General features: G+C 53.1%; 9 protein-coding genes across 9 annotated transcripts; 2 read left to right on the plus strand and 7 right to left on the minus strand.

The window, feature by feature from the left end:
* Positions 1 to 66: 66 nt before the first annotated feature.
* M406DRAFT_66208 (uncharacterized protein) lies at positions 67 to 1,928 on the minus strand (the record flags this gene model as incomplete). Its single annotated transcript, XM_040924978.1, has 6 exons — positions 67 to 613; positions 769 to 1,063; positions 1,143 to 1,373; positions 1,453 to 1,568; positions 1,639 to 1,711; positions 1,805 to 1,928. The coding sequence occupies 6 exons, from the start codon at positions 1,926 to 1,928 to the stop codon at positions 67 to 69; spliced, it is 1,386 nt and encodes a 461-aa protein (XP_040780696.1).
* A 2,797-nt stretch (positions 1,929 to 4,725) lies between these two features.
* M406DRAFT_335557 (putative peptide transporter) lies at positions 4,726 to 6,661 on the minus strand (the record flags this gene model as incomplete). The annotated part of the gene is made up of 3 exons (XM_040921060.1): positions 4,726 to 5,380; positions 5,463 to 6,212; positions 6,306 to 6,661. The coding sequence occupies 3 exons, from the start codon at positions 6,659 to 6,661 to the stop codon at positions 4,726 to 4,728; spliced, it is 1,761 nt and encodes a 586-aa protein (XP_040780697.1).
* A 3,571-nt stretch (positions 6,662 to 10,232) lies between these two features.
* Positions 10,233 to 10,908, minus strand: M406DRAFT_66210 (uncharacterized protein; the record flags this gene model as incomplete). Its single annotated transcript, XM_040924979.1, has 2 exons — positions 10,233 to 10,750; positions 10,866 to 10,908. The coding sequence occupies 2 exons, from the start codon at positions 10,906 to 10,908 to the stop codon at positions 10,233 to 10,235; spliced, it is 561 nt and encodes a 186-aa protein (XP_040780698.1).
* Positions 10,909 to 10,991: 83 nt separating this feature from the next.
* Positions 10,992 to 12,693, minus strand: M406DRAFT_76528 (uncharacterized protein). The gene is made up of 5 exons (XM_040925951.1): positions 12,267 to 12,693; positions 12,075 to 12,172; positions 11,522 to 11,998; positions 11,359 to 11,454; positions 10,992 to 11,308 (listed from the first exon to the last, which is right to left on the minus strand). The coding sequence occupies exons 1-5, from the start codon at positions 12,544 to 12,546 to the stop codon at positions 11,303 to 11,305; spliced, it is 957 nt and encodes a 318-aa protein (XP_040780699.1). The 5' UTR covers positions 12,547 to 12,693; the 3' UTR covers positions 10,992 to 11,302.
* Positions 12,694 to 13,215: 522 nt separating this feature from the next.
* M406DRAFT_354121 (NAD(P)-binding protein) lies at positions 13,216 to 14,160 on the minus strand. Its single transcript, XM_040922833.1, has one exon. The coding sequence runs from the start codon at positions 14,115 to 14,117 to the stop codon at positions 13,281 to 13,283; it is 837 nt and encodes a 278-aa protein (XP_040780700.1). The 5' UTR covers positions 14,118 to 14,160; the 3' UTR covers positions 13,216 to 13,280.
* A 138-nt stretch (positions 14,161 to 14,298) lies between these two features.
* On the minus strand, positions 14,299 to 15,624 carry M406DRAFT_354122 (uncharacterized protein). The gene has a single exon (XM_040922834.1). It carries the CDS (start codon positions 15,549 to 15,551, stop codon positions 14,826 to 14,828), a length of 726 nt encoding a protein of 241 aa, XP_040780701.1. The 5' UTR covers positions 15,552 to 15,624; the 3' UTR covers positions 14,299 to 14,825.
* Positions 15,625 to 17,238: 1,614 nt separating this feature from the next.
* On the plus strand, positions 17,239 to 17,798 carry M406DRAFT_354123 (uncharacterized protein; the record flags this gene model as incomplete). Its single annotated transcript, XM_040922835.1, has 1 exon — positions 17,239 to 17,798. A coding segment is annotated over exon 1 (471 nt), but the record flags the coding sequence as incomplete, so codon positions are not given.
* A 740-nt stretch (positions 17,799 to 18,538) lies between these two features.
* M406DRAFT_320048 (uncharacterized protein) lies at positions 18,539 to 19,817 on the plus strand. Its single transcript, XM_040919339.1, has 2 exons — positions 18,539 to 19,042; positions 19,126 to 19,817. The coding sequence occupies exons 1-2, from the start codon at positions 18,686 to 18,688 to the stop codon at positions 19,408 to 19,410; spliced, it is 642 nt and encodes a 213-aa protein (XP_040780703.1). The 5' UTR covers positions 18,539 to 18,685; the 3' UTR covers positions 19,411 to 19,817.
* A 4-nt stretch (positions 19,818 to 19,821) lies between these two features.
* M406DRAFT_354126 (Serine/threonine-protein kinase Rio1) lies at positions 19,822 to 21,523 on the minus strand. The gene is made up of 2 exons (XM_040922836.1): positions 20,031 to 21,523; positions 19,822 to 19,972 (listed from the first exon to the last, which is right to left on the minus strand). Exons 1-2 carry the CDS (start codon positions 21,465 to 21,467, stop codon positions 19,865 to 19,867), a joined length of 1,545 nt encoding a protein of 514 aa, XP_040780704.1. The 5' UTR covers positions 21,468 to 21,523; the 3' UTR covers positions 19,822 to 19,864.
* Between the last annotated feature and the right edge of the window lie 87 nt (positions 21,524 to 21,610).

Genomic DNA, 21,610 nt, shown 5'->3' on the forward strand with positions numbered 1-21,610 from the left:
CCAAGTGGTCTCGGATGTCAAACGTTTGAGATTCGACAGCGGCAACGAAAAAGGCTCGGTTTCCCTTCACCCTGGTGGTCCACGTGAGCTCCGGCCCGGGGCGACGAACGACACGCTCGGCCTCCTGGGCAATATCCTCTCGGTATCGCCCCATTTGTGATCCTCGACATTATACGGATACGACGCGCTCCCGCCCTTGCCAATCACCTCGGCGACCGCCTCGCGGCTCGCAGGTTTCTCGGAGCGCACCTCAAACTCGTACGTGACCTCGATCTGCAGCCGGTCCTCCATCAGCAGCCGCTTCTGGCGCGACAGGATGCCCTTGTCGTTGTCCATGGCGGCGTAGACCAGCTCGCTGGCATGCCAGAACTTGCGCCGCCTCTCGGAGGACTGGAAGTGCTCGGGCACAAAGGTCAGGTACAGGCGCTCCGAGAAGTTGCGCGTGGTGGCGAAGGCCAGGGGGAGGACGAGGGAGGCGAGGCAGCCTGGGATGTAGCTGGCGAACCAGGCCCGGGCGGTGGAGGCCGACAGGTCGGGGGCGGTGGCCTGCGCCAGCTGCTGGAACTTTTCGCGCTGGGTTCTGCTGGCCATGATGTTGAAGACTTCGAAGAAGCTGGTTGTGATGGTACGTTGATGTGTTAGCGTCTAACATGATACACATCCAATGTCTGTACCCAAGGGAGTGGGGTGTGTGCTTCTTGATTATAGTGGCAACGATGATTGAGCCTCGAGCGCACCACCGCTTCGGGTTTCGGAATATGGTCTTACCTCAACATAAGCAAGGGGGTGAAGGTCCGCACAATGAGGTACTTGTCGTATATTCCTCCCTCCCGCTGCTGAAGAGCTCCAAAGTGCGACCCGGGCAAGCTTCGTGAGCGGGACGTGGTGAAGATGCTTGTTCCTTCTGAGTCGGACCTGCTGTGGGGGGTGGGTATGTCTGAGGCCTGGCATACGTAGTCACGGCGCTGCTGGTGGTTCATGCGCCGGAGGAGGAGGTGGGTCTGCAGGTACTCGATGAGGATGAGGAACATCATGCTATCGGCGACGATCAGGAAGAAGCAGTCTGTGAGAGGGACAGGTAGTGAGTAAGTGATATTTTCCCTCTTCGAGGCCAAACAATTCGTGGTGCTCTTTCGACTTACAGCAAAAGTTCACGACGAAGTAATACCACCAGTAGGACTGCTGGATCCTCCAGATATAGAGGAGGCACATGGACCCTGTGACAGCCATGATAGGAATCACTTTGCCCAGCTCGCTGATGATGTTGAGATGTCGTTGAACGCGTGGGATCGTATTCCACCCATACACAGCCGCGGTGAGGTTGGATGCCCAGGAACAAGCGAGGCCAGCCTCAGCGACGTAACAACTCCATCCTGTTGATCCCACCATCATTAGTTTCGACTATTCTCCTAGGCTTCCAGGAAGCAAGGAGGGAGCGGCACAGCCACGTACTAATCCACGCCATGGCGAGATCAACTCCGGTACAGCCATTCGTTGCGACCGGTACGGGGCTGCCGGGGCTGGCTCGCGCTATGCTGAGCCTCGTCCACATGATATCTTTGTAATGTCTACACACACGGTCAGATTAATCATTGTGAGCATTCTTGTCGACGATAAAGGTTAGAGGAATATACGTACAAACAGTCATTGGCTTGGGAGATGATACTCGTAGCTGTGGCGAGGAGAGTGATCCAAGAAATGTAGAATATGACTGTAATGAATTCAACCTTCATTAGCTCCAACCTTCGAGCTCAGCATCACCACATATGCCACCAGTCACACCCAGAAAAGGAAGAGGACTTACAGCTGCGTCTCTCTTGAGCACCCCAGAGCAGCCATATGAACAAACAATTGCTCAGGAAGCAAATGGAAGACCATATCAACACGCCAGCAGCCGCTCCTGCTGCCCCGTCGGGCACTTGAGCCATGGTTGGCTATCTTCGCGCACTCTCACATAAAGACTTGGTGTATTGATCCAGCAATACTAAGGATTAAACGAAACCGGTATAGCAATTGGAAGGGTTGTGAGAAAATGGAAGTATGGGGAGGAAGTGGATTCAGGATTACACGGCCCTTCGACACGTCCGGCCTCTGTTTAAGGGGAGGAGGGGGGGGGGGGAAAAGAGAAGAGCGATGAAAAACAACAACACGCTTCCTTATCATCGGGCACAGACCATGCCTGCTCGTTCATATGACATGTCGTCAATTACTCAAACTCCCCTAGTCGAACTACTCCACGCACTATGCGATTTGACTACTGCACGTCGGGGCACCGAAGGTAAGTGCCGGTTCGTGGTTCGCAGAGCGGCGAAAGGAGTCCAATCCTTTCCGGGGCGCAGGGGGGTATGAAACGTGCTGACCGACCGATTTGGATGAGACGGGGGACAAATAGCGGTGCGAAAGACACTGCAGGAGAGAAAGAGAGAATAGAGAAAACTCTCCAGTTCAGATTAATTACGGTAAAGGGGATTGTGTCACCATGTGTGCGTGTGTGCGATTAATGTTTCAAACCTTCCCCCTCCCCCCCCCCTCTTTTAGTAGTTATGTTGCAAGCTGCCTTTGCCTCGCCGCCAACTTTACTTTATCTCTTTTTCCCAGTCCCACAAATTGTCCTAGCAGGCCGATCAGCAATATTCCCAGATTGATATCCATGTAGCCTATCACGCGATGCAACAAGGCCACCCTCCCTCCTCCTTTCTCCTGACAGAGTCCGGGGCACGGTCCCTCTCCCATGCATCTAACTCCAAGCCCCCTCAACCTAGTATACAATGGCGTACCATAGTACTCATCACGTAATATTACTTTGTTTAAGCCTTCTAACCTCTGCATAAAAATACCAAATCTGACATATAAGATCCGCCCCCCAGCCTGCATCCACATGCCCTGATCAAATAGATGCGCCCAGGAACGGATCCATAACGGCGATTCCCGTCAGATAATAAACGTGTTGCAGTCGACCCTTTCCCTCCAATGAGGATGCAGAAATATCCCCGGTTTGCATTTTCTCAACGTAGAGCGTGCGATGAGGACACGCAATTCACCTCCCTCACCTGATCTCAAACCCACTCATGGGCTCCTCCAGTGGTCAGTTGTCATATGGAATATGAGGCAGGACGGAACCTTGTCGATCCTCGAAATTTCACTTCTTTGGAGACGTTGTGGGATGATCTGCAGAGGCAGAGTCGGAGCCATTGTGTCGGCGGCGGTAACAATTGAACCAATGAATATACAGCAACGTGATATTGTCTTTAAGTTACAGACTATGGTAGCCTACTAGTATAGTTGGTCCCCTTTTGCGTCTGGTGTGTGGAGAGGCAAGGGAACCGGGACTTGGTGTTGGGGGCCGGTTGTTCCCAACGATTTACGGTACTATTATACTATGGATCCACGGTACCAACAAAGCCCATGCTTCGCTTAAGATTGAAATGGGACGTAGGGCAATTGTAAGCGACCTCAGCTTGCTGGGTTATGACGAACCCCGGCGACGTGGCCCACCTCGGTGCTGGAGGCAGGCCGTATCGAGTTAAGCATCCGGTACCACAGAGGTGGGTGGATAGCCATGTCGATGGCACGCGGTATATCCCATCCTTTGAGAATCCGGTTCCGTCTGGCTGGGACTCTGATATAAAACACCAATATTACAGCAGGCAGGCCGTCAGTAGTCAAGGGGTGAATTGAGACAAGTCAATTGGTTGTTTTTGAGAGACGAGAAACACCGAGATATGATATCTTGGCGAAGGAGAAGAAACCCAGTAAGATGACCGGGGTTAGATTTCTCGTCAAGGAATCTAAAAGTAGGGAGCTACAGCGTTTAACCACACAACACCATTGCACAAAAATGTCCCGTACCAGATGCAAGATTTGAACTGCATCTCCAAGGAGAATAATGAACAACGTGGAGGTGGATATAGGAGCAACAATCCTATTATCATTCAGGGGAGGAGGGGTGCCAAGAGCTCCCAAGGCAAACTCCTAAACTCTCCCCGTCTGTCTCATTCGGGACATACTGCCCGCCCCTATCGCCTGAATAGTTCTGGATCCTGACGACAGATGGTTCACTAAACCGGAACCTACTTGCGAGCCACCAAGGTACTGTTACCCCCGTCTACCATGTACTAGAGTATGTTACGTCTCCAGTCACGCTTCCCTGGGGTTACATCTGCCACATTAGTGAAATCTTGTCACAGCTTTGTCTGTCTCCAGGAGGTGTTCTTTCTTGTTTCACATGGGCGCAGCAAGCCCAGGAGAAAGAAAAAAAGAAAGAAAGAACACGAAAGGATCGCCACGTTGTACACGTATACGCCCGCCGCACCAGAACACGGAAGGTGGGGGATCAAATGGCCGGATGTAATGGAACGCTGCCACTTATGACTTGACGCACTTCGCGCTCCTTGAATAAGTCATAAAAGGAAAGAAATCGTCGGGGGAAAAGAGGCGGGGGGAGGCAAGGTTTTTGAATCTGCATCCAGGAGTACAGTAGAAAGGATCTCGGGACTATGAATCTCCGACATGGATGGCGTGCTATTAGAGTTAATCGGCTTATGTACTCTTATGTACTGTCTGTCCCCGAATCACCACACACACACATACATATATACACACAAATGCAAGCTGAGCTGAGCTGCTTTCGATGATTGAGGAAGGTAGACATGTACGAAAGCCGACAACCCGCAGCAACATCATGGCCATCCTCTCGATGGGCAGGGCCAACAAGATTCGGTGCTCTCACGCCTTCTCGGCGAATTGGTCGTCAGCGGTGTGGCCAGCGTTGGGCTGAGCCGCTCCCTTGTACTTGCTCTTGGCAAGGTTATTCCACATATCCTCCTCCTTGTCCAGGTGTCTAAAGCACAGCCAGAAAGCCACGCCGCCCACGGCGGCAATGATTGCCACTGAGCCATAGTTCCAGACCCAATTGGGGTCGCCAGCCAGCGGCGTAAACGCCTGGCCCAGCGCGCTGGAGATGGCTGACATGAAGAGGTTGACAGCCATGACCATGGACTTCATGTTCTCAGGGGCCTTGGAGAAGGCGTACTCGAGCGAGGTGGTGTTGGTGAAGATCTCGGAGATGCCGACCAGGACATAGGGCAGGCACTGCGCCCACACGTTGATGGGGGCGATGCACTCCTCGTCGGTGGTGTGGTCGCCGCAGGGTGACATCTTGTAGATGTAGTACTGCATCACGGCGGCCGCGATCATAGAGAGGGAGGAGAAGAGGAAACCAGTGGCCATGCGCTTAAGCGGCGTGAAGTTGAAACCCATCTTGCGGAATCCGGGGTACACGATCCTATCAAGGATGGGAATCAAAATCACAATGGAGATGGGATTGAGGTTCTGGATGAGATCATTAGGCGTGCCGTTGAGGACCATAGTCGAGGCTTGGCTATTGTTGAGCTTTGTTAGCAAAATCATCACTATGGTTTTGTGAAGAGGGAGGGCGGGCGGTTCAAGGAATGGCCACTTACGTCGTGAGGTTGTTGGTCATCTGGTTGTATGCCAGGAAGAAGATGGGCAGAAACAAGAACACTTTACACGCCTTCAGCCCACGGCGGACCTCATCGACCCAGGCATCATCATACGTCATCCAGCCGGGGCGCTCATGCTCCGGGATCAGAGAAGGGCGAACCGCGTCCCATGTGAACTCCCGCCTGAATTTGGTCGGGTTGAACACGGTAGACAGCCACTTCCCGCGCATGGCCATGCCAAACATCTTCAGCATCTTGCCCAGTACGGAGCCGGTAGGAGGGCTGAGGGTGTAGCGCTTCTTCATGACGGCCAGGATGATGGGGCAGATGGCAAACAGGACCGTGGGCAGCAGGAATGCCAGCCAAAAGCCGACGTACAGCTCGACGTAGACCATGCCGATCTGCCCGGCGAGCGAGCCCACGTTGATGGCGAAATAAAAGTACAGGAAGATGCGCGTATTGGTGACGGCCGGGTCAACAATCACGCGCTCGCCTGACTTGAGAGTCTTGACGTACATCCTGCGGTCGTGGCTCTGCTCAGCGAGGAGGGGTGCGACGTTGGCCTTGAACAGACCTGTGCCAATGCACAATACCAGCATACCGACGATGAAGGCCGCCAGGGCGTTGGACTGGTGCACAATGACAGACGGAGCCGAGGCGGCCACGAGAATAACGTGCGCAATCATGGAGACACAGATGGCGATGTGAATCGTCTTGTACCGGCCCAGCTTGGCGTCTGCAAGCCAGCCACTATTGGTCACCACCAGCGTTAGTGAGTTGGTTCTCCCTCTTTCTTTGTCGAAGACAGAAATATACGGAGGAGTATCAAAGAGGCTCTCTTACCCAAAGAGGGGAACCAGGTAGGCAAAGAACTGGTTGGTGAGGGAGATGCCCTGACCAGCACGACTGCCCAGACCCAGAGCACCAGACTGACCTCCATGGCCATAGCCCGCACCAGTGTTGGATCCAGCAGGCAGACCATGCACCACGAAGTTGGTGTACAGAATGCTTGAGCCATAGTAGGAGAAACGCTCAGCCAGCTCGCACACAGCAACCGAGTAGGCAGACCAGCTGATCTTGCCAGACACCCTTCGCAGCGTGTGCATCTCCTCCTCCGTGGGTTGGTCGTCAAGGACAAGGCCCTCAGCACCTTCCGAAGAGCCGGCGGGAACGAGGTCGATGTTGTGGTTCACGTCCATGCTGCCTTTGCCAGCTTTAAGCTCCTCAACCGTGCCCAGGGGCGGGCCAGGATTCAGACCCTCCTTTGCGAGTCCCGCCTGGGCGAGCTCTGCTCTGTCGAGATTCACCGTCTGCGACATTTCTCAGCGCGTTTGCTTTTAGCCAAGCAAGGAGGGAAGGGAAAACTCTGGGGGTGTGGAGTGAGAGAGTCTGGGGAGAAGGAAAGACAGCTGGGAATGTCCAGGAGGAGAAGAGCGTTCGAGTGTCAATATGTAGGCCCGTGGGGCTGGTCGTGTGACAGCCAAGAGCTCATGTTTCCTTATCATAAGTCAGCCTACCCAATAAGGATATTAGACGACAAAAGATGGTAATCGGAACATCCTCTTGATTCAGGCATGATCGTCTTCAATTCTAGACCATCGTCTAGCCCGGCCTCTATACGCACCCAATCCCACATGTCGAGGGCCAACGAATGATGAGAGCAGGGTACCCTGTTTTTAGATCTAGGGGGACGTGAAATCGGATGCTCCTCCTCCTACTAGACAGAGTAGTTTTGGCCACTAGACTCCATGTACGGTAGTATCAGCTGGGAGGCGAAAGGAGGTTCCAGCTGCTTGGACGTCATATCAAATGCTGGCTCTCTATTTGGCTTTGTGGAAAATGTTCTAAGCCTAGGGCGGTGCGAAGGTTTTTCAGCTGCTCTTTTCGAATGACGAAGAGGGGGGAAACAAGCTCTTTAGGGCCTTCTCATGCCATTTCTTCTCAGCGTCAACACTTTGCTTCGGCTTAAGTCGTGGCTTCCCAACAAGTTGTCCAAATTTCAGGCATATTGTGTCAGTGAGTCGGTCAGGGAAAGAAGGATACATTGGGTTCCTTCCAGTGTATGAAAAACGCCAAGTCGTCATCCCTGAGTACGTAAAGCGCTAGGCGACTTGGCAAAGCCCATTGTGCCGGGGACACGCGGGTCATGTTAGAATTGGATGGTGCATTATCATCTTGGCGTTGGTTCAAAGGTAACAAAGAGAGGCGAGAACATACAAGCGAACGAAAGGTAAAAAATTTTATCGTAGGGCCCTCATTTGATAAGGTCGGCCGAGGTGTCAACCACGCGTCTTCCTTACGCATTCTTGACTAATTTGAGTGACGCTCGACGTCGAAAGAATATCATCGTCTTTGTTTGAGCTTCAAAATAGCCTGCTATGTACTTCGTTTTCCCGTAAGAGTACAGTGATGAACAAGTGTATTCCGGGCTAGCTAGGTATATAAGAATGTATGGAATACATCATTTTGTACATAGTACCAATTCATGTTCCTTACCAACAACATTATTGCTCTCCATATGTATACAGCCTTCGCCACTAGGAAATACTGATATAAATCTTTGTGCGCAGACAATCTTCCCGCTCTCGCGGCTATCGTCGTGCACCAAAGAAGAAAAAACTTACGAGAAAAGGAATAATCTATAATTCAAATCATTATTCAAATTTCGGAAGTCCCCGCTTCTCGTGCTGTCTTCCCCCCCGAACGCCGTCGCCAACTGACTCTGGGCAACGACATAGCGCCATCACGCCATCGAGCCTCCATAGCCCTAGAAGTGTTCTAGCGTTTTTCTACGAGTAGCCTCCAGACGCCTCCAGCCAAAACGCTTCCTCGGAGAAGTTGATAGTGAGCTGCCAAGTCCTCGTGATCCTCCTACAGCCCTTGAACACCTTCTTCTTCAGGCGATGGTGCTTCAGGAGGCTTGCATTTCACGAGAAGCCAAGGCGTCTTGGCAAGAGGATGAGATGGGATATGAACGGCTCAAATGATGTCTTGGAGCTGCGAAGGATTAGCCAAGAACCATTACTGGTGGTCTGTGGCGATGGTGTCGAGTGAGCTTGTGGTGGTGGTGATAATTCTGATGAGGCTAGGCGCAAACGTTGGCATCCTTGTCCGTTTGGTGGCGCTGGCTCCCGAACAATCAATGTACCCTGTCCTTGCCTTGCATCTGAGGAGCCGCCATGTAACGTTTTACATAGCTTAGTAGCTCAGGTACCGAACTTCTTGCCAATCACGAGAGAGGCTGGTGCACTTATATCCAATACACCATGATCAATAGCAGTCATATGTAGTGGTCCATCTCCAGAAGCCAAGCCATGGGGACACAGTGAGAAACAAAAGAGCAGATGTATCTCGTCGAAATGCTGCGTCTATACATGGGTGTGCAAGCACCGGCACTGCAACAAGAGGTATACTACATACCATGTATTGGAATGGTTTGAATTATGCGATTACCATCGAAATTAACACCTACTATAAATCGAATACGCTGGAACTAGAACCTCCCCCCCCCCCCCCGCCCCCCGGGACACACCTCCCGATCTTTCTCCCATCGCGCATCGTATGCCCACACTAGCGCCAAGCCTAGGACCTCCTCCACCGATCCCATCCTGCCTAGGGGCCCTGTGGCCATTCGTACAGAACTGGCAGATCCTATAGCTCCCGAACAGGTCCGCTTGGCAGGGCTCCCCACCATGGAGTGGATGGTCGCACATGCAATGAGGGGCATGCTGCGGTGCGCGATAGTTCCGGGACAGAATATAGTAGTAGAACTGCATCGTCAAGAGCTGAGCAAAGTTGTATTGCCGTAACAATTTGAGCATTGAACTCAAGAGTCAGTTTGCTTTCCGGTTAACATTACACTCGAAACTGGCAGAAAAGAAGTCTGACTGATTGAGGAAAGCTACCAGGGGACGTTATGATTTATACCTCAGGACGACATCACGGTTACTTCAGAATATGGTGCCCTCTGCTCGGGTGCTGCTTTGTGACTGGACACCACTCACACAGACAAGACATAACGCAACACAGGAAATCCTCACAACTTTATGTGAAAATTAACCAATCCCAAAGGGATAAGACCGTGGACGCCAGTACCTTCATCGAGTACGCATGCATAACTCAGCATACAAGCTAGTGCCGAAGAACAACGTTCCGTTCAAAATGGCGCATCTGGTACGTCGCCTTCATTCAGTTCTCCATGCACTAAGAATACTATACAGGAAATGCTGGGTACTTAAGGAGCTATGGCCCCCTCAGACTTGGTTCTGGCCTGGACAAGACCATGCCCGAATGGGTTGGATTGACAGGCGGCGTCAAGGCGAGCTATATGTATCATCTGCTTCCTCAGGATACGTCTCACTCAAGATGCATGTGCCTCGACTCATCTGCTAATCACTAGTGAGTGACTATGGGCGCTATATATGGGGAAGTTAACGAGACGGGCTGTATGACGTACCTTAAGGATCGGGACAGCACAGGGCTTCCTATTCCGCCCGCCTGTCACAACGATAATTGGAGGTCCTGAAATGCACGAGTTGTCTCTGCTCAACAGGCTCGGAGGGCCAGTAAGTAGTAGACTTCGGAGCCTCCGGCATATGGATTAGGCCACATTCCAGCCAAGCGACCGCCCAGAAAACATGGATTGCAGCCTGGCACGCTCAGCTAGGAGGCTGTTTCTCCTTGAAAATCCTCGCATTGGGGACCCGGGGGATGAATGGGCCAACTCAGTCGCCTCATCTCCCGCTGTTGGTATTGTGTTCTCGAGACGAATCATTCTTGGGAGGTCCCGCTGCCCTTTGGTGGTGGTGGTGGTGGTGGTGGTGGTGCTGCACTCATCGGCACCGCTCCGGGCGGTATTGGTTGAGCGAGTGACCCTACGACATACTGCCCGTAGCCTCCGCCGGCACTGACGTACTGCTGTCGGGTATGTGAACGCAGCTGGTTCAGAAGATCGGCGACGATCTGCACATCGGTATTGATGGACTCCTCCAGCTGGCGGCCGTCTTCTTCTGGCTTTCGCAGGGGCCCGATGATCCAGAGCTCGCGTATCCGACGGGTCAGGGCGAGCAGGTTCTCGACACCTTTGATCTGCAGGCTGGGGTCAGCTGGATACAAAACGAGCACGTGAATTTGGCGGTAGCATACGAGCCTCTGGGTCTCCAGCTGCATGGCCATGCTATTATGAGCGGCCTGGCCGATGGAGGCCTTGTTGGTGATGCGGTCTGTAGCGATGGCTACGAGCTTTTGGTAGGCCTGGAGAATCTCGGCGATGGTCTCTCCCTCTCGGACTGGTCACGCAATATGATCAGCACGGGTTTCTAGCGCGCATCTCAACATCGTAGCACAACGGGTAGCACAGGTGCTCTTGACCGTCGCTGCTTCTCGTGGAGGTCATTCGCTTACACATGAGAGACGTCGTCGTGGTTGCCTGTTGATTGCGATCCATTGTGACCAATTTGTTGTCTCTTGAGGGTATAAGATGGAACTGGTTCTCCAAGAAGTTTTATATGCAATTGATGGAGCCTGGTTAGCGATAGGTCATGATGGATTGGGTCAAGCTGAGGTTAAACTGAGCTAGAGTTCAGTGAGAGTTCGAAGGCAGAAAGGCCCAGTCAAGGTGCTGAGTCATCATGCGCTACTGAAGCTCCACACCTTCCTTGCCCCCGTAATTTGGTCTTGCCTGGATGCTAACCACTGGGCTAACTAGTTCTTCAGTGCCTCTCCTTGTCTTCTCCATCCGTCCATCAACCAAGAGCCTCTATACCGACTGCTTCCATGTCTGCAGATCTTTCTTATGAGATCATCATTGACTCTTCTGTCACCTATCAACGCATAGGTCGTTACAGCTGCCACGTATTAGCACATTGATGGGAAGAGAGATGGCGGGGGTACTCACCAGAAGCGGCTGGTCGAGATCATAGTGGCCACCACAGCTGAGCTGGGGGATCTGAGCATAGTTGTTGAGCAGCCTCTCTCGCGTGGTCTGCAGGACCTTTATCCAACTTGTCAGTTTCCAAATCCACACTTCCCAAAAGGATCGCAATGTCAGCACCACGTACCTCCACATAGCTCAGCTCGGGGCTCTCCTTCATGGTCCCGATGAAGGCCCACGACATAGCTCCTGTGGCCGTCCCCGAGATGGTTGCATCTGCCGACGTTTGGTCGTCACGGCAGCCAGAGAACATCCACACGTCTTTGTTCTCCTTCTCCCAATGTTCTTTAAAATTTTCTGCTGCCAGCCCTTCATCGTCAATGTTGCCTCTGGCATGGTGGAGGCTGTTGAAGAAGTCGGTTGCACCACCGAGAAGCATCTTGGCATCCGCCACCTTCTCCCTGCTCCAGCCGCCCTGTATCAGGTGTTCTGCGGCACGCACGAGCCCCACACCCTTCTTGATCTGATCCATCAAGTTGATGTTGCCGTCTTCGTCAGGCCGGAAGACGTATGGCAGTTCGCATGCGGAGCCCGAGTGGCAGCAGTCGAAGAGAATCGTTAGTCTCGCTTCGGGGTGCATGGGCGTCACGATGGATCGGTGAAGCTGGGCGTGGGGACACGCAGTCAGCGTTTGTGAGTCGTGTCACTGGTTATTTGTGTGCAGGTCCTATCTCACTCACCTGACTGCTTGTGATCTGGCCGTTCTCTTGGAAGTCGACGGGGCAGATGGTGTCCTCGAAGCCTGACGGCCGGTCATCGTCCTCGTCCTTGACCTGGCCTTCATCTTGTCAGTAACATACGGCCGCCTAGTGGTCAACTGCCATTCTTTATCTTTGCCTTCCACCCTTCTTCTTTTTGTTCGAGGAACGTACCGCCGTGTCCCGAGTATGACAACCAAAGTCTGTCTCCAGGTTCATTGTACGAGGTTAGCCACCTGAAGGCAGCCAACATGTTCTCTCCGCTGGGCCAGTATGGTGTGCCCTCATTCTCTGGGTCGTCGGTCATGATGACCATATCGTGGCTGTTGTCCGAGAAGTCACGCTCAGTCACCAGGAAATCGCGTACGTTCATGGCATCGTTGATGCAGCCATTCAGCTGATTGTTGGTACCGGTGTAGTTGATGCCGATAATCAGTGCCTTCTTTCGTGGCATTTTGGCACGGTGTACTCTTCACAGGTCGATACAGGTAGATTATTATATGGTGGGAGAGTTTGAGAGGGAGTGTTGGGCAGAGGAGGTCAACAAGCAGAAACAAGTTCAATATCCGGCTTTATTTGCAGTCTACAAACTGAGGTTCCAACACAAACACGAGGAATATTTTCCTCCGAAGCTTCGGAATTTGGAACACCTTGTGGACTTCCACATCACCAGACGACCAAACACAGCCCCTCAGCGTCGTGGGGCCCGAGAGCTAGCTACAGCCCCACGCAGACCCTGACCGCCAGAAAGCCAGGCCCTGATGTGGAGCGTGCTATAGTGGGCCGGCCCGCTGTCCCTTAGGACCTCCCAACCCCTGACGCGGGGCAGCCCTGGCAACACCTGCAGCACAAGAAGCTCAAGTCATGGGCTGCCATGTCACCTGCATGGTTTCAAACCGCGTCCGAGCCAGCAAACGTGAGGTCCAGCTCTGGTCTCGGGATCTCCAGTGCTCAGCTGAGTGGCGGTGGTCATGGCTCACGCTGGGGAGCTCACTTTCAGCTTGAACTCGGTCCGTACTGAAGGCAACGTGGACGGCTCAAGACCACGTCCGTATATCGCGGTCATCTCTGGTCATCCAGACGAGAGTAGGAGACTTTGCAAAGTGCGAGCCATTATTGCATTCAATGTGTGAAGAGGATGTCAACTCACGGAATACTACTTGCCTGTGCAACTCCAGGCCTACTTCTTTACTCAGGATAAACCATCTTCCTAGTCACACCACCATCTAACACGATCTCCGTCCCATTGACAAATCTCTCCCTCACCAAAAACTCAACCGCACCCAGCACGTCCTCTACTTTCCCTACCCTGCCAGTAAAGTGCCACTTGTGATCCTCCTCGCTCAACTCATCCTCCCACTTCAGTCCCTCCTCGTCTGCCCGCTTGCACTCCTGCGCCACATTGATCCACCCGGGCAGGATCGTATTCACCGTGATCCCGTCGTCCGCCAGGCTCGCCGCCATCGCATGCGTAAGCCCGATCAGCCCCGCCTTGGTCGCGGCATAGGCCTCACTCAACGGCTCGCTCTGCCTCGCCCGTGTCGAGGACATGTGAATAATCGTGCCTCCGCTGCCGTCCCACCCCGCGCCGCCCTGCCGCCGGAGCAGCTCCACGCACGCCTGGCTCAGCAGCATGGGCGCGGTCAGGTTCGTCTCGAGGGAGGCGTTCCAGACGTCCAATGACATGTCCTCGAACCGCTGCCCTTCGGCAGCACTGTGGCCCACCGTGCCCGTCAGCGCCGCGTTGTTGATGAGCACGTCGAGCCTGCGGTCGAAGAAGACGGCGGCGTGCGAGACGGCGTCGCGGATCGCAGTGGGGTTGCGGAGGTCGGTGAGTGACGCCTGGAAGGCAGTGTTGGGGTAAGACGGGGCCAGGTGTGCGGACACGAGGTGGTCCAGCTCTGTCTTGTTGTTGTCGATGAGGAACACGCGGTGGCCCTTGGCTAGTAGGAGGCGGGTCAGGCCCCGACCGATGCCGCGGCCCGCGCCGGTGATGAGAAAATTGAGGGAGGATCGTTGGGCCATGGTGCTTGACAGACGGCGGATCTGTACGGCCTGTTCGAGTAAGGGAAAAGGAGCGGGTTGTGGCAGTGGTTCTTGAACGCTGTCTCTTGAGAAGTGAGGTGAGAAGATTATTCAGAAGATATTTGATGTCATCTGAGCTGCGGGGGGCGCTCATGATTCATCCCTGCACTCAGGTCACTCACTGAGTCGCTATACAACGAGATTTTGGACTGCAAATTTGCCTTTCCACCTAATTGTGAAATGCAGTCTTGAAAGAGCTTGGAAAGACATGGCAAACAGAATCTACTTAAAAAAGGAAAACAAAAAACATCAATAGGCAGACAAGACCAATTGCAACTACCCTGCTTCATGCTGCCAGATCAGTGATAGTAGAACTGGCTAGCTCATCAATCGTCTAATGGTTTGAGTTCACACACTCATTCTTCCCTTTTTTCTTTTTTTTTTTCGTCTTATTTTTGCAGCCCTCATCCTTTGAATGTCCTCGAAATGTTCTCAAAGTTTGAGTCCTGCCATCTCTCAATCTTGGGAGGAGCAGAAAATAAAGGGACGGAGACCCGCACCCAGCTGATCGGAAAGGATAATAATATTATCCACACAAAATATGCAGCTATGTAGGTCGGCCTCGCATGATCTGCTGGGTTATAATCGTTGTAGGCTGCAACATATGGAAGAAGAACGAGCAGGTCAATCATTGAACACACCATCGCTTCACCGGGCCATCATCTCCTCGACCTTCCCCTTCGCCGTCTCCCACTGGTCCCAGCTCATGCTGTAGACCACAGTGTCTCTCCACAGGTCATCAGGGTCGCTCCCGGGCGGCAGCGGCTTCCCATTACTGACCTTCTCAGTCCTCTTCCCTAGCGCAAAACAGTAATGATAGGGGATCACGCCGACTTTGCTGTATCCAATCTTCTCGGCGAGCCTGGCGCTGGGGATGTTCGCGGTGCTAGTCTTCCACTCGACCCGCACGAGACCCAACCCTCCCTCGTCCGGGCTGCCGAATGCGCACTGCATTAACAAGCCGACCGTGTTGGTGGCGACGTGGGTGCGCTGGTAGTTGGGCAGCACAACAATGAAGCCGATCTCGGTGCTACGGTGCGGCTTGGAAGTGTTCATGTATAGGACGACACCCGCCAGCTCGCCATCCTCGTCCTCGGGTGAGGGCGAGCGCGTCGTGTCGATGATGGCGAAGACGAAACTGGACGGGTTGGTCGGCGAGAAGAAGGAGGACGGGTCTTCGAATCTGGACTTCCAGGCGCCAACTGTCTGGAATGGTCCGCTGGGCATATGAGCGAATAGCTGTGGGTAGTCCTTGGACTGGTCGACGAAGGCGGCGCTGTGGAGGTCCACATCGAAGGGGATGAGCTTGACCCGGTCGTTGGAGAGGGGCGTCTCGATGGGGTAGTAGAAGGTGGGGTGTTTGCCTGCATGCATGGTGGGGTCAGGGAGGTTGGAATGATAATGATAATAAATCGGCCAACTTGATGCTTGGAGGGGATTTTCAGCGGTCGAGATGATTTCTTTGAATTTCTAATGTCGAAAGACGAAAATCGAAATTCAGTCGGAACAAAGACGGAAGTTGGAAAGAAGGTGGATGGATTACATCAGGAAGGAGGCACAGGTTGAGTCAGCTATGCATAGTAGTTCGTCCGAAGAGCGATTTCTTGACAAGCTGACGTGCGCAAACACGCATCATCAATAAATGGGAAGGGAAAGTGCATTCGAAACGGAGTAATATGCTTCTGATGTAGGAGCAACCGTCAAGCTGAGGCTTTCGTCCCTACGAGTACTTGATTGTATTAGCGATGGGCCAAATGAAAGCTGCAGGTGTTTTTGTGCTCATTTGTCACTCCCCTCATCTTTTTCATTGTGCAACACCGACTATACATCCCAACCATAGCACAGACATGGCAATCAAGATAATCACGAAAATCAGTAAACAAGATGCCCATCAGCACATTTGTAGTTTGTTTTCCCCTTATTGGCAATGCCTTGGACTGAATTAGATTATCTGCCCCCGGCCTTCATATAATTGGCACGTTGTTCCTTCTTGTCAACGTCGCCTCTTACTCCACCTAGAAAAGGCGACCGAATTAGGCCCTCCTCGATCGGGAAAAGGATGGTAAGGTGTGGTGAGGACTTAGTACGCCAAGCACTTGGCATCTCGAGCTATATGCGGTCTGCTGATATACAGTGTCCGGAGCTGAAAGTGCTGAAATCCTCAGATTAAGCTCTATGAGCTTGCGGCTACCAACCATTATGGTTGCTTTTGTGACATTTCATCTCACGACTACGTCCAGACCACTGATCAGCCATTAGAGAATGGCGACAGATCAACCAGCTTTCAGACACGAGCCCCTGCCAGATGCAGAGAACTACATCAGGCTGCTTGTGGTGACAAGCGTGGACGAGGGAAGACCAGTTTCTGTCCATTGCGAGATGTCGGTATGGCCAGTAGAAGAGGTGCCAACCTACTGCGCCATCTCTTATACTTGGGGCAGCCCAGATCTCACCACGCTCGTCCTAGTCAACGGATCTCTTATGCGAGTCCGGCAGAATTGCGAGTATGTCCTCAAGCAGGCAAGCTGGTACGGCGACAACGAGAGGAACTTTATCTGGTGCGATGCAATTTGCATCGACCAGGAGAGCAACCAAGAGAAGAGCAGTCAGGTCGCCATGATGGGCAGGATCTTCCACGAGGCCCAGCTGGTGCTGGCCTGCGTGGGTGAGCACGCAGACGACAGCGAGTTCTTATACCAGACACTACAGAACAACGCAGTCGTGTTCGATGAACTTGAAACTCCCGACCGGAGAGCCAGGACCATACGGATGTGGATGATCCGACATCTCCTGACCATACCCAGACTCTACGCCTCTTTGGGCGCGCTCGTACGACGCTCGTACTTCTCGCGCGTCTGGGTCTATCAGGAGTTGGCTCTTGGACAGAACGTCCACCTCTGCTGCGGACGAGACGCGCTGCCAATGACTCTGTTCAGACGGCTGGCTGCAGACATCCGAGGTGTGCAGAGGAGGGGTTATCTGTGCACGCTCTCCGAAGTGTTGGACTCTAGCGACACACTCGCCGGTTTCTTGGATAACTCGTACCTCGAATCGCTTAATCAACCACTCTTTCTTCGACAGAGTGAACCGTCAGCCAGAAAGGCGTGGCCGCTACTGTGTGCGGGCGTCGACCATGAGGTCAGACTACCCATGGAGATGGCTGTACATAACGTTGCACCCTTAGCATGTGAGGATCCAAGAGACACAATTTACGGGGTCTTGGCCATGATTGATTGGCGTGGGGAGCAGCCGCTACAGCCGGACTACACCAAAGACAGATTCGATCTCGCTCTGGAAGTATTGCAAAGGCTGCGGAGCGACTCTAGCATCAGCGACGGCTGGCATCCCCTCGATACGGCGTTGACCGTTGTTAGAAATCTTAAACTCACCATCGACCCGCCCGATGAATTGGTGCAGGCAGCCCGGATCAGGCACAAGCTTGAAGATGACCCCGCTGACAGCGACCGAGAGAGCTCGAGTGCATGGCTCTCCAAGTTCTTGGGGTGTCGCCTCGAGCATGACGGCTTACAATGGCGTCCTTGGACGTCCTTGCGCGCATTTCGCGCATTCCAAGGGCCTCAGCTCATCATACAGCAATGGCCAGTCTACAGCCCGGCGCTTCTGAGCAGCCAAGCGATATCAGATTCGGTTCTTCTGCCACCCTCGTGCAAGTCGGGAGACTACTGTTTGATACAAAATGGCAAAAAGTTTGACGACACGTCCTTGAATATCGTCTTAATTGCAAGAGAAGAGACTCCATCTGTCCCGACGAGCTCGAACCGATTTCGTATCGTCGGAAAGGGTTTGATGCGGTTCGCGCACAGGTCTAGACGACCATTCAGTCATTTTGATAATTTCCGAGTCTTTCTGGATTGTGAGGACGCCCTGGTCATGGTCAGCACACTGGATCTACTAGGAGACTTTACGGGAATCCCGAGCGACCAGGTTTCTGATTTCCTGCAGACGAAGGTCTGTGGCTACTTGGGCTCATCGTGGATTGAAGTGAATGAAAACGAGTTGCCGCCAGTTGACTCCATAATAATAGACCGGCTGATCTAGGGATTAAGGATATGCAAGTAGTGGATAAACCGAGGGAAAGTCTAAATGTTACTATATAGTCAAAGTGTAATCAAAGTCCTGCTACGACCCGAAGCTGCATGCGGTAGCCAGAGACTCCAAGTTTAGCCCACTCGCCATTCCGAGAGCATCTGTGAACATGAAGCAGTATCCAGGGCACCTCTTTGTACATCTCTAGCATGTGAGACATTTTGGCAATTAGATCCGCAGCCTAGTGACCGAAACAGCTCACCTCAAGCATATTCAGCCGAACACGCTTGGCAGAAGCTCTCGGCATCCATCATGATACTTATTTTAATTAATTGATCTCCTGCCCTGCTCTGGAAAACCTTTCGTTTGGGAAACAGTTGTATCCTTATAAACAACACCACAGCCTTTGATATCGATACCACATCATCGAACCTCAGGCCAAACCATCGCCGCCGCTCAAGATGTCGTACCAGGAACCCTATCAACAGCCCTACCAGGTGCCAGTGCAAGCACCATACCAAGACCCCCACCACATGTCCTCCTCACCACCGCTACCGGCTCACGGGCCGATTGACCAACGCGAGGCCCAAGAAGCCGGTCCTCCAGGCGGCGGTGGCCCTCTGCAGACCATGCACCACACCGGCTCCGCGCTGGCGGACGAGGACGTTTCGGAGTGGCACGCTTCCTACTGCGGGTTCTGCTCGCCTGCGGGGCTGTGCTTCAAGACGTGCTGCTGCCCGTGTCTCACGTTTGGCAAGACGCATCACCGGCTGAAGTCGGGGGCCAATATGCAGAATTACGAACGGTGCAACACATCTGTAGGTTTCAAGAGTGGAAAAGAAAGAAGAGAGAAAAAAGAAAGAAAAGTTGCTGACGGTGTGATCGGGGATGTGAACTATAGTGTTTACTCTATTGTGGAGCAGGCTGCTTTGGGGTCCACTGGATACCTATCATGATGCAGCGGTCCGAGGTCAGGGACAAGTATAACCTCGACGGGAATTCGGTGGAGGATTTGTGCTCGGCATGCTGTTGCCCTCTGTGTGACTTGGTGCAGCAGGAAAAGGAGGCTGCGTATCGAGAGTCTTTGGGGCGGGGCCGGATTCAGCCCGTCACTCAGCAGTATCAGTCTGAGGGTGTCATGGCGCAGCCACAGCCCGCGTATTCGCCTCCTATGCAGCAGAAATAAGGTAGAAATAGAGGATTGTGCTATCAAACAAGCTGGCTTGCTGGTTGACTCGGCATCTTCACCGGAATTTTGGGGCTTTGAATTTTTGTTGGGGGAGGGGGGGTGGGGCTAAAGATGGTGTGGTGATATGTGATGCTTGATTTAATAGTGAGACCAAGGGCATTCAAATTTCTGGACTCCACGATTCTCATCGTCAGTGCTCTCTTTGGTCATCAGACTGGCATAGCCAGTTGTCAGATCCGAGATCAAGGCAGCGCAGATGTTTGGACATAGAAGTCGGAACTCTCACGACGCTGCTTGTCCGGACGCTTTAGCTTTCGTCATCCGATAGAGCTGTGTATGTCCTCGGGAATGGGGGTGAAGAACAAGAAAGAAAATAGACCATTTCAATAGAGAAAGTGGTTTCGTCTTGCATGCGTGGCCTTGCGAGGCCTCGCAGCCCATATAATAGCATCTATTTCTTCTTTCTAGATGTTGACGAGACCATCTTCTTTTTCAGATGCTTGGGCATCTTCTCTTTCCTCTTCTCCCGCTTCGCTTCCTTGACTGCCTGCTTGTGTTGCTGTAATTGATGTCAGCAGCAAATCCTTTTGTTGGGGCCAGTCAAGGGGTGTATTTACCTTCTTCTCGTCCTTATCTTGGAATCGCTTCCCACGCGGCCTACCATCAGTCTCTCCAATGTCACTCTCGTCGTCGTCGTCGTCGTCGTCACTGAGAGCAGCTCCATCATCAGATTCATCATCAGAGCCGTCACTGTCGCCTGCCCCATCGGCCGCAGCCTCTCCGTCCTTGGGAAGAACGACCTGATCAGCAAGGAGGTTGCGGTAGACGAGGGAGTCGCCCTGGCCAGCACCGATCTTCTGACCATCAACCTCAATGTCGTAGACCTGCTCCAATGTCTGAGGGATGTACTGGTTTCGGAAGACCTCGTTGTCGACTTCCACATCCGCTTGTGCTTGCTCATCATCTCCAGCGGCAACTCTGACCTCGTAGAGGTGCTCGATGCTGTTTTTCATCTCTGGCTCCTCTACTGGCCCCTCGGGCGCAGTGATAAAGTTGAATATGGTCCGATCCGCAAGAGTGTCCACACCCTGGCGCCGGAAGAAGTCACCAACGTTCTTGATATCCATACGCAGGAATTCGAGGGATCGAGGGTGGTCGTGCTCAACGCTCTGCGACACATCGATGATGTATAGCCTGTGGTCGTGGTATAGGATATTGTACTCGCTCAAGTCCGCGTGCACCAGCCTGCAGACCTGGTACAACCGCCTCATGATGCCGAGCAGTTGGATGTAGAGGTCCCTCCACTCCTCGTCACTGTTTACACCAGTGTCCCGTAGCCTCGGGTACGCCCAGCCCTTCTTGTCACCCAGGAAGCTCATGACCATGACATGAAGCTTCAGCGAGACGGGTTCGGGACACGGGATGCCAGCAGCATATATCCTCCTCAGGTTTCTAAACTCCTTCTCTGCCCACAGCTTGACCATCTTCCTGCTGTTACCCTTGTCGGCCCCGCTCTTGAATCTGTGCTCGCCGGTGATGTACCTCTCGCGGTCCTTGAACACGAGGATCGCCGTCTTGTAGACCTTGATGGCTCTCTGGACCGGCTCGCTCCCGTCGTCCGGGTGCAACACAGCCCCGTATACGTTGGCCTCTTTGCCCGTGCTGATAGCACCGTGGATTTCGTTGACCACACCGCGGTTGATCATCTGCAGCAGGATCATGCGGGTGCGCTGGTCCAGGACCAGCTCGGAGGTTGCGCGGTCCGCCTTGTCCTTGTCGCGGTCCTGCGACTGCTTGACATCGTCGAGGCGGATCTTGGCGGCGTGCTTGGAGAGGGCGGAGATCTGGTCGTCTACGCTTGCGCGCGTGTTGGCAGCTGGCTTCGCGCCGGCTGGGCCGCTGGTGGTCTGGCGGTTATAGGAGGGACCGTCCAGGTCGAAGTCGTCGTCTTCCTCGAAGATGTCGTCGAGCTCGTCTTCGTTCTCGGCCTCGCCAGGTGGGGGCTCGATATGTTGTGGCTCTTTTAGAGCATCTGTTACTGGTTCTGTGGCCATCTTTTCTTTTTTTTTTTTTTTTCTTTTTTTAAATCTTGACACTCGTCGTGTCAGATTGAAGGAGTGTTTTGAGGAGAAGTCAAAAGTCAAAGTTGGCCCTCTGTGAATCCTCTGCGTCACAACTCAGCCCTGAGCCTGAACTT

This window comes from Cryphonectria parasitica (genome assembly GCF_011745365.1).
Source record: "Cryphonectria parasitica EP155 unplaced genomic scaffold M406scaffold_1, whole genome shotgun sequence".
Taxonomy (NCBI): Eukaryota; Fungi; Ascomycota; class Sordariomycetes; order Diaporthales; family Cryphonectriaceae; genus Cryphonectria; species Cryphonectria parasitica.

Excerpts from the sequence above, each read along its gene's own strand:
- M406DRAFT_320048 (XM_040919339.1), top strand. The coding sequence starts at position 18,686 with ATGTCGTACCAGGAACCCTATCAACAGCCCTACCAGGTGCCAGTGCAA. Across the intron at positions 19,043-19,125 it reads ACGAACGGTGCAACACATCT|TGTTTACTCTATTGTGGAGC; the intron begins GTAGGTTTCAAG and ends TGTGAACTATAG.
- M406DRAFT_354121 (XM_040922833.1), bottom strand. The coding sequence starts at position 14,117 with ATGGCCCAACGATCCTCCCTCAATTTTCTCATCACCGGCGCGGGCCGC.
- M406DRAFT_354126 (XM_040922836.1), bottom strand. The coding sequence starts at position 21,467 with ATGGCCACAGAACCAGTAACAGATGCTCTAAAAGAGCCACAACATATC. Across the intron at positions 19,973-20,030 it reads AAGATAAGGACGAGAAGAAG|CAACACAAGCAGGCAGTCAA; the intron begins GTAAATACACCC and ends CATCAATTACAG.
- M406DRAFT_76528 (XM_040925951.1), bottom strand. The coding sequence starts at position 12,546 with ATGCCACGAAAGAAGGCACTGATTATCGGCATCAACTACACCGGTACC. Across the intron at positions 12,173-12,266 it reads GTCATACTCGGGACACGGCG|GCCAGGTCAAGGACGAGGAC; the intron begins GTACGTTCCTCG and ends GACAAGATGAAG. Across the intron at positions 11,455-11,521 it reads CCGAGCTGAGCTATGTGGAG|GTCCTGCAGACCACGCGAGA; the intron begins GTACGTGGTGCT and ends AGTTGGATAAAG.
- M406DRAFT_354122 (XM_040922834.1), bottom strand. The coding sequence starts at position 15,551 with ATGCATGCAGGCAAACACCCCACCTTCTACTACCCCATCGAGACGCCC.